This window comes from Balaenoptera musculus, chromosome 8, assembly GCF_009873245.2.
Source record: "Balaenoptera musculus isolate JJ_BM4_2016_0621 chromosome 8, mBalMus1.pri.v3, whole genome shotgun sequence".
Lineage (NCBI taxonomy): Eukaryota > Metazoa > Chordata > Mammalia > Artiodactyla > Balaenopteridae > Balaenoptera > Balaenoptera musculus.
Window position 1 is genome coordinate 97,127,642 of NC_045792.1, and position 10,319 is coordinate 97,137,960.

General features: G+C 36.9%; 1 protein-coding gene and 1 pseudogene across 1 annotated transcript; one reads left to right on the top strand and one right to left on the bottom strand.

Annotated features, from left to right (window-relative positions):
• LOC118899578 lies at positions 1–1,470 on the top strand (annotated as a pseudogene).
• A 7,525-nt stretch (positions 1,471–8,995) lies between these two features.
• On the bottom strand, positions 8,996–9,938 carry LOC118900030 (olfactory receptor 10AG1-like). The gene is given in 2 exon segments (XM_036862175.1): positions 8,996–9,437; positions 9,439–9,938. Coding segments are annotated over 2 exon segments (939 nt in total). The 5' UTR covers positions 9,936–9,938.
• Between the last annotated feature and the right edge of the window lie 381 nt (positions 9,939–10,319).

Genomic DNA, 10,319 nt, shown 5'->3' on the forward strand with positions numbered 1-10,319 from the left:
ATGGCTTCCTTAAAGTCTGGCAAGGGTTAGTCAGGTTGTCATGGGCCTAGAAAGCACAAGTGGATCTAATTGGGTGGTATTTTGGTTTAGCGGAACCAGTGGATTGGTTGACACCCAGTGGTTTTAGAGACTTAAACATGTTTCCAAAATGCATTTGTCACTTTTAAGAGATTATATTATTTAACTGTATTAATGTAAGCTTGGAAGTGTGGATTGGCCATATTTAGAAGAAAACACAATTTAGTTTCAATAAAGTACATCACTGTTTCTGAAAATAATAATACTTATGTTAAGCAATAAAACCAGAATCCAAGTTATGTTGTTTATACACCTCAAAGCACATGCGCTTTATACACAGAAAAGGACAAAAAAAAATCACACAGTAAATGTAATAGCAGTTATCTCTGAATAGTTGCATTTTAGCTGATTTATCTTTCACTTTGGGTTTTACTGTAGTCACCATATTTTCTAATTCAGTTTGTATATTTTTCTGTAATTAATTTTTAAAAAGAAATTCATGGGGGTAGGCTAGATGAGGCGCTGTCTCCAGTGATTTAGAAGAAACTACCTTCTTGTAAATTTCCACATAGAAAAACATTCAAGCAATTTCTGAGTTTGTGACATAAAAAGAAATAGTTCAGTAAATATTCTCTGGGGTCTAAATCCCCAAGGCCATGGACACATACATAAGCCCTACATTTTGTTCATTGGAATCAGATTCCACTTCCAAATCTCTCTCTCTCTCTCTCTTTCTCCCACCCTTCATTTCTCCCAGTTTTTCCACCCAAACTCTTGGAGAACTTGGTTGTGCGAGACAGAAGCATCTCTTTCCCAGGATGCATCATGCAATTCTTCTTGGCTTGTTTAGTTGCAGTGCAGAAACATTCATTTGTCAGTGATGGCCTATGAGCGATTAGTGGCAGTTTGTAAGCCTCTACTCTACACAGTAGGTCACGTCCCTAGAGCTCTGTGTATCGTTAGTGGCTGGGCCCTACACGTGGGGTGTAGTCTCTTCCTTGACACTCACCTGTTTTCTACTGGCATTATCCTTCTGTGAGTCTAACATCACAAATACTTTTATCTGTGAGCACTGTCATTGTCTTCATCTCCTGTTCGGATCCCTACATCAGCTGAGCGCTTTGTTTTGTCATCGCCATATTCAATGAGGTGAGCAGCTTGGTAATTATCCTCACTACATATATGTCCATTTTTGTCACTATCATAAAAATGCCTTCTGCTGGTGGGCGCCAAAAAGCCTTCTCCACCTGTGCCTCCCATCTGACTGCCATCACCATTCTCCATGGGACTGTCCTTTTCCTTTATTGTGTACCCAGCACCAAAAACTCATGGCTCATAGTCAAAGTAGGTTCTGTATTTTATACAGTGGTGATTCCCATGCTGAACCCTTTGATCTACAGCCTCAGGAACAAAGATGTGAAAGAGAGTGCCAGGAAATTAATGAATTGCTGAATACAATTTTGTTGAAGATTTGTGTCTCCAAAAGAAATTTGATCTATTACATAGTGTTGTTCAATGCTTCTAGTAGAGATGATGATTAAAATTATGTAGTCAACTCACTAGATTTTTCAATTTAGAGTCATAAACCCATTATCTGATCTTTTGGTTTTATTCAATGTCTAATAAAATAGCTGTAAACCATATGTGAAATAATTTGTGTTGGGTGAATGGTGTCCCCCAAATATCCACGTCCACCCAGAAGCTCAGAAACCTTGTTTGGAAATAGGATCTCTGCAGATGTAATTAAGGTAAGAATCAAAATGAGATTAAAGTGAACCCTAAATCCAATGAGTGTGTCCTTATAAGAGACAGAAAAGGACACCCAGAGACACACAGGGAAGAGTGTCGTTTTACTGCTTCCCACCAGGGGGCTCCAGGAGCCACCAGAATCTGGACGATGTGAGGAAGGATTCTCCCTTAGCATCTTCAGAGGGAGCATGGCCTTCCTGCACCTCGATTTCAGGCTTCTGGTGTGGAGAACTGCGAGGAAATAAATTTCCATTGTTTTAAACAACTAAGTCTGTGGTGATTTACTGCAGCAACACTAGGAGTCTTATTTAACAGTAAATACCAGACCATAAAATCCTGACTCATACATCGGCATAATAAATCATTGTTTAAAACATTATTCCATTTCATTTAAGCAATAGGAATATCAGGGCTATAGAGGAATTCTGAAAAGCTGTAGCTAACTCGGAATGTGGATATGAAAGAATTAGCAATGAGAGCTTGGAGGCATTGTCTCTAAAATCAGGCCAAGCTCTTTGCTCCTTTCTGCTCAAGGGCCTCCTGTACTTTTATTATAATATAGGAAGTGATGTTAGACATGATGACTGAATTTCAAGTAAAAGTGTTGATTTTATATCCAAAGGATTAACAAGGGAACCAGACCAAAAATGAAAAATTGTTACTAGTCTCACATGTCTCACAGTCTGATGTGTTGAACTTGATATTGTAAATTCTATTTACTAATGCAGTGGATGTCATAAAACATTTCAAAAATAGTTTGTATACAGACTCACAGACATAGAGGACAGACTTGTAGTTGCCAAGGTGGAGGAGGAGTGGGGGAGGGTTGGATCGGGAGTTTGGGGTTAGTAGAAGCAAAGTATTATATATAGGATGGATAAACAACAAGGTCCTACTGTATAGCACAGGAAACTATACTCAATATCCTATAATAAATCATAATGGAAAAGAATATGAAAAAGAATATATACATGTATAACTGAATCACTTTGCTGTGCACCAGACACTAACATAACATTATAAATCAACTATACTTCAATAAAAAAATAGTTTGTATAAATATTGTTTTGTTTTGAAAGGTTAATTTTTAGTTAATTACACATTTACCTGCATGGTATAGAGTCATCTGCCAGACAAATATGGCATTGCTGCAATTGTTTTAGACTGAAATGTATCCTAAAGTGATTATTCATTTTCTGGTCTTTGCCCAGTGAGTGATTGAGTTAGAAAAAAATTCAAAATATTATCTCCGTTTATCTCTCGCTGATCATGGTTTGTAGCACACAAGATTCCCCAGGATATGCACTATGCAGATGTGCAATATTGTTCCTCTACATCACCTTAGTGATTAAATAATATTCACATGTCCAAAATAAGTGTGTTGATCTCAAATAAAACATTTAACTTCACCTTATACTATAAAGGTATGCCACCAAAATTGGTCTTATATGTGTGGGTAGGTAGGCAACCATAAAACATAAAAAACCAAACATTTTACTTTTAATTTTTCTTAGTTATAAACCAGGGGTCCCACATGGCTAGCATAATATTCTGGCCAGTTACTAATATACTCTATGTGCATTTTCCAAATAATTCTACTCAAGGGCTGTTCTTCACTCTGGGTAATGAAATGAAAATTGTCAGTTTTAATTCCATCAGGGAGGATTTAATATTTCTGTGTTTGTGTGTGTGCACGTGTGTGTAGTAACTTGTTATTGGGATGCAACACACATATACAGGCCCTTTTCCAACACACTTATGACAAAGTGAGTATTATCAATCATTACCCTTCGGAATGAATCATTTTATTGCATACTTCATGGTACATTGACTTGTATATGGAGAAAAGATGAATTCTCTCTGGACTTGGATTTGTGAATAAAAGAGGAAAAAAGGTGATAAATGACAACATAGAAAAAGGCAGGGAAAAACACCTGAGTATGTTCTTGTATTTTTATTTTGCCAAATCACCAAAATTACCATCAAACCAAAAGTAATCAGAACCAGTGATTTTCATACTTTATTACTCAAACAACTCATCTGGGGGTGCTGTATTGTATGGTCAGGCCACTCAAGATGGCTGTTCTCTTGCTCTCTGTCCATCCCCTGCCCAACCAGTGCCCGCTTCCCCTACACCCTATGCACATGACTGGCCTTCCTACCCACTTGCCCCAGGCCCCAGCTAGTGATTGTTCTTATCAAAGGGGTGGTGAGGGGCATGACCCTCTGCTAGTTTCCCTGGTAACTAATGAGCCAACCTGACGTAATTCCCCCTATAACTGGCAATCTTCCCTTTCCCCCTGGGAGCAAAGACCGCCACCATGTCCTGCCCCCCATCCGCTGCACACCGTGGGGTGTTGCTCCAGGACCTTGCTTCAGACATTAAGATCCCCCATCCATCAAACCACTGATGTCTCTGTTGCTGACTCTGTGCTCTTTCTTCAGTCTTAGAGCTGGGCAAGTGCAGGCCTCGTAGGCCTGCAGGGTGCAACCCAACATGTACAATGCAGATATTGGTGCAGTGGCCTGTGGTAGGGCCCAAGATTCTGCATTTCTAACAGACTTCCAAGTAATGCTGGTGTTACTGGCCGTTGGACCAGACTCTGCGTAGCAAGAATCTAAACAAATATTTTTATTTTGGATAAAATTCAGCTGGCGTAGACTCATGTCCAGTTGTGTACCAAGTCATCAGCGGCCCCTTAAAATGAACTCCTTATTTCTCCTATCTTCCATTGGCAACAATCTGAATAAGAATTAAACTAATTTTAATTTAAATAAAACAACTTTAATTATGAAATTTCGATACTTTCACAAACTTTATAACAAGCATGCTTTTAAAACATGAAACATCTAAATGAGAGAAATAACATTTTCATAATATTTGCGGTCTTAGTATACTCTCTATTAATTTCTTTGATGGTGTAAATCTCTGCAAAGTTTCTACAAGAGTGAGTCAGGTGAAGAGTTGTATGTTGGGAAGTCAGAAAGAAAAGAAACATAATCAAGCAGGGCTTTGTAGTATATATTAAGAATGTTGGCTTTTACTTTGAGTGAAATGGGGAAATACTGCAGGGTTTTAGAAGAAATGATATGATCTAGCCTAAATTTTAAAAGGAAAACTATGTCTGATGTTGAGAACAAATTGCGAAAGAAAAAGGGTAGACATTGGAAGCTTGTTTAGAGGCCTACACAGTGTACAAAATATGACGAATTCTGTTTCTCTTTTTCCTTCTAAACCACCCACAATTCTATTAAAAAAAAAAAATCTCATTTTTAGCAGCGCTGGTCTATAACTGCTTCCTGGCTGTTCGTAAGCCTCTGCTTTACACAGTTACCCTGTCTCGGAAGCTGCGTCCCATCCTTCTGGCTGGACGCCACACCTGGGCATAGACTGTTCCCTACACTCATCCTCTCAGTTGTATTGCCTACTGTGAGTCCATCATAGTTAATATATTTTGTATGAATATTCTGCTGCCCTCTTGGATCCTATTCACTTTATCCAAATAGCGTGTTTTACTTTAGCCAATTTCGATGAATTGAGAAAGCTCGTAGTCATCACTTCCTAACTTTCATTTTCGTCACTGTCCTAAAGATACTTTCTACCTGTGGGCGTCAGCGTCTTCTCCATCTTTGCCTTCCACCACACGATCATCCTTTCTTTCTACAGTGTGCTCAACTCCAAATGTTCACAGGTAATTGTTCAGGTAGGGTCTGTTTTTATACCATGCTAACCCCCATGCTAAACTCACTGACATATAGCTTGAAATACAGAAACATGAAAGGTCCTGTGATGAAGTTAATAGGCTCCAGAATATGTCAGTGCTCAGTCCAATATTAGTAAATATATTCCTATGAAATTAGGAACCATGTCATAATGACAAATATTCAACTACTTCTTTACACTAGCAAAAAAAAAGCCATTCAACGTGAACAGGGAAATGGTTTCAACTAGTCTTAGCATTTGAGTGGTATGGTTGTAGAATAAGTCTAGTCACTAAAAGCAAATTTACTAAAATGTTAAAATAGCACTAAATTATATAATTATATAATGTAATGTAAATTATATATATATATATATAAAATTGTGCCTCTAAAGCAGTGATTATTTTCACTTTTTAGTCTAAATACTTTTTATCCTGTTAAGAACGAGCTTTCCTTGTCAACTGCATTTAATGTGGCTCTCTTCCAAGGAGCCAGAGAGTAAGGAGACTAAAAAGAAATGTGAATAGATTTATCACAACTTTAAATTTTATTACTAAAATTTACTACACTCTTGGAAGAGATTGATATATTGAGACAATCAAGGTATAGAGGTTGTTGGGGATTGTAGTTCAGAGAACACAGGCCGCATACTATTTTATGGCTTCAAGTAGTCACCATGTTAAAATCGTTTGTCTAAGGACACATATTCCTCACATGTCATGAAATTTCTTTGATGAAAGAAGTTTTTGTAAATTATAATTGTTACTACATTCTTATGAGTAATAATGCTTGGTTTTCACCAGTATTTTTTAGAGGGACAGTATGTCTAAAGTATTACTATTGCTAAGGAAACAATGTGTAAAATGCCCTTGTGAAGAAGCAATCTTCAACATATAACAACGTTCATCCAAAATGAATCCATACAGAAATGTACATGTTTCCTTTCTCATTAAATATATATATTTATAATGATATATCTATTGAAGACACTATTTTAGCATAACAGAGAATCTAAGTCTTCAGCAAATAGTTCACCAAGTTATATATTGCATCACCCATATATTTGGTGGCCAGAGGTCAGTAAATGCTACTATTCAGAAAACTGATATAATTGAAAAGTACAAAAAAACAAGATACGTGAGAATAATTTCTTGCTCTTTACTTCAAGAAATAAATGGAGCCCTAGGTAGCAATCATGGGCTAGTCAAGTAATTATATGTAAAGTCACATGACTTTTGTTTTTGTTTTTGTTTTTGTTTTGTTTTTGGTTGTGATATGAGGCTCGCGGGATCTTAGTTCCCAGACCATGGATTGAACCCGGGCCCCTGAAGTGAAAGCGCCAGGTCCTAACCACGGGACCGTGAGGGAATTCCCACATGACTCTTTTTATAAACTATGTAATATATTTCTTTCCAGTGAGGCTCAATTATTGTACCTGGAAATGGATAGCATATAAATAATTATATCTCCAAAAAGTGATTTCTATAGGCTGTCTCATTGTGAATTGACAGATTTGGGAGACAAGGGGTAGAGAAATAAAAAGAGAAAATGCAAAGGTCTCAAGGAATTTTGTAAAAGTATGAAGGAACTCATAAACCTATACTTGTTCATTGGTCCTGAATTTAAAATGATAAAAAGGTTAATTAACATTTTATTTGAATATTAATGAAAATTTAGCTGTGTTCCATATTCACGGTTTAGGTGAGCAAATGTTTGACTAGCACATTTAAGAAAAAACCCCAACATATACATTAATAAAAGGAAATAATTCCAATGCATAAACACGTAGGTTTTCTTCCCTAGGTAGTTGACATGTGGAATGTCCCTTTCCTCAAAAATAGCAGTACTACGATTATCTCCACAAATTTGAATATAAAATACAACAGATGTAGTGATTTGATTAAGGATTATACCTAAATACAGCCAGCACCTCCATTCTTGGTACTTTAAGCTTTTTCAAATGACTTTCCATGCTAGGTGGATAAGTGAGCCTTGTAATAATCCTGGGAGTTAATAGGAAAGAGTATATTCTTACCATCTTAGTTTGGTAAAGAGAAGATTAAAAATCAGTGATCCGAACTCCTGGGACAGCACTGTTCCCATGATTTTATGACACCTGCTTTACTAATTTTCAGAAACAAAAACTACCACCACTGATGCCTCCGTCATAATCATCATCTTTGTCATCAGTATATCATCATCATCCTGGTCTCCATTACAGACTGTGTATAAAATTCTTATATAAAACATTAAATGAGAAGGGATACATACATATATACTTTGTGAATAAAATAAACAAATAAATGTATTACCTCATGTTAGATGCTGGAGGATACAAATGGGTTGATAAAGTAAAATATAACTCCCTATAGAACAGGAGCTAGCATTGTCTTATACACATGAGTACAATTATAACTAAAAGTACAGAATGGCATAATTGTCAAAAGAACTGCAGCAGAAGTTCTCAGAGACAGATGTACCAAATATCTTAATGTGAGTTGCTCATTTGAGAGTGAAATTGGGAGGATGGTCATTAATGATTCTACTGATAGATACTCACTTTCCTTGATAACATCAGTTCAATGGTTTCACTTTCCTTGATAACATCAGTTCAATGGTTTAAAAATTTCAAACCCTATAGAAGGGGTTAAAGATATGGAAGATTAGGCAAGGTACACTAATGCAATGCAATTGTGTAAGTTGGGTAATTCTAAAAATAACCTAACACTTTTCTACATTTTAAAATTAATAGGTATTTCATTTTAAATTATAAATTGGCATAGGATTAGCTGTTTGGAGGGCAGTGATGAAAAAGATGAAATAATTCAAGGTAAATTACTTTGGGGCCAAAACTGCAAAGTTGAACATAGAAACATATGCAAAGTAAATGGGTTGAGACAAGTAGGAAGATTCTGGTATAACATGCATTTATAAAGAAAACTAAATGCATGAAAGTTTGTCTCTTGGTATTACGATTGGAGTAATTTCACATGAGTGTATAGTGGGTAAATAAATATGCTCCCAAAGTTATTGGTTCCCTGAAATCTCTAGATTTTGCCAGGAGTCTGGGTAGGGCATGGCAATATTCATTTGTCCTTTTACTCATTCAATCCCTCCTTCAAACATTCATTATTTAACTGCTATGGGCCACCTTCCGTGCTATAGAATCAAAGAATGCCAAAAATACAAGTGTGGAGATATAAACAATTATTTAGGTAACTAATCTTGCATATTTTTCAGTATATTCAAACCAAAAATCTTAACAGATGGAATTTTTTAATGAAATATGTGATGCACATTACTCTTTTATTCATAAGACAGGATTATTCTTTAGGCATAACGTATAGAAGATACTTTGACGCATACGTATTTAAGCACAGTAAATTGCGGGTTAGTATTTAAAAAGTATCAAGAAGTATAGTATAAACTAGAAGTGGTTAACTTCTTAACGGGGGAATGCAGAGATTTAAAAAATTTCTCTGGTAACTGGCAAACAGTTAAATCATTTATAAATAAACTCCTCATGCTACTTTTTAAGTAATAATTTTCTCAGTTCAGCAATCACATCCTTGTTCCAAAGGCTGTATATCATGGGATTGAACATGGGAAGCACTATGGTGTAGAACAGAGAGAGCAGTTTGTCAGTTCCTGCAGAATGACTGGATTTGGGCCTTAAGTAGGTAATGGTAGCAGATCCAAAGAATAAAAGCACAACCAGCAGGTGAGAAGAACATGTGGAGAAGGCCTTGGCTCTTCCTCTGGCTGTTGGCAACCTCAGAATAGTGCAAACGATTTTGCTGTAGGAGGCAAGTATCAACATAAAAGGGCCGGCAACAAACAACAGAGCTACTACATAGACTGACAGCTCATGCACAGAAGTGTCTCTACAAGCCAGCTTCCGAATGGGGGGGATGTCACAGAAGTGGTTAATTTGGTTAGAATTACAGAAATGCAGAGAGAAAATCTGATGTTTGCCCTATCTGCACTGGGATTCCACTGATCCAGGAGCCAACAGCCAGCTGGATACGCCTCTTTTGGTTCATGACTAGGGGATAGTGCAGAGGCTTACAAATGGCCACAGAGTGGTCGTAGGCTATCATGGCCAGGAGGAAACCTTCAGTGGTTCCCAGCATAAGGAAGAAGGACATTTGGGCGGCACAGTCCAGCATAGAAATGCTTCTATCCTGAGTCCAAAAGTTCACCAAAATCCTAGGAAGAGTGACAGACACGTAACAGATTTCCAAGGAGGAAAAATTTGCCAGGAAAAAATACATGGTTTTCTGTAGTGCAGGGTCAAGCCTAGTTATTACTATTCTGAGGCTATTTCCGGTTAAGATAATGATGTAAATGATGGAGAACACCCCAAAGAGTAATCCTTGGGGGTTCGGAAGGTCAGAAAATGCCAGGAGTACAAATTGCATCACTGTGGAAACCTTGTCTTCTGCTTTCATTTCTTCATATTGCATCTGTGGGAATGATTCATTCAGAGGTGCCGTTATTTCCCTTTCAGTGGCTCTTGCTTTCTTGTGTATAAACAGGAAGGTATGCCTTCTGTTTTTCATTTCTCTATAAAAACCAAACCTATAATGCCAGGTGCTCTAAAAGTACAGTGAAGTATATTTTTCTTTATTATTAAATCTATCTATAAGAAAAAACATCCCTGCAGTCTGTTTTTTCTGCTATATATTTGGTTCTGAAGACATGTGATTATAATTTTGCTGTTCATCTGAACACTCAAAATGCAAAATCTGAATTCATGTTCAATTGTGACAACAATTTCATGTTTTCAACGGACGTGCTATTCTCCTCACCTCTCGATTCTGTTTTTCATTATTATCAATTCAAAATTA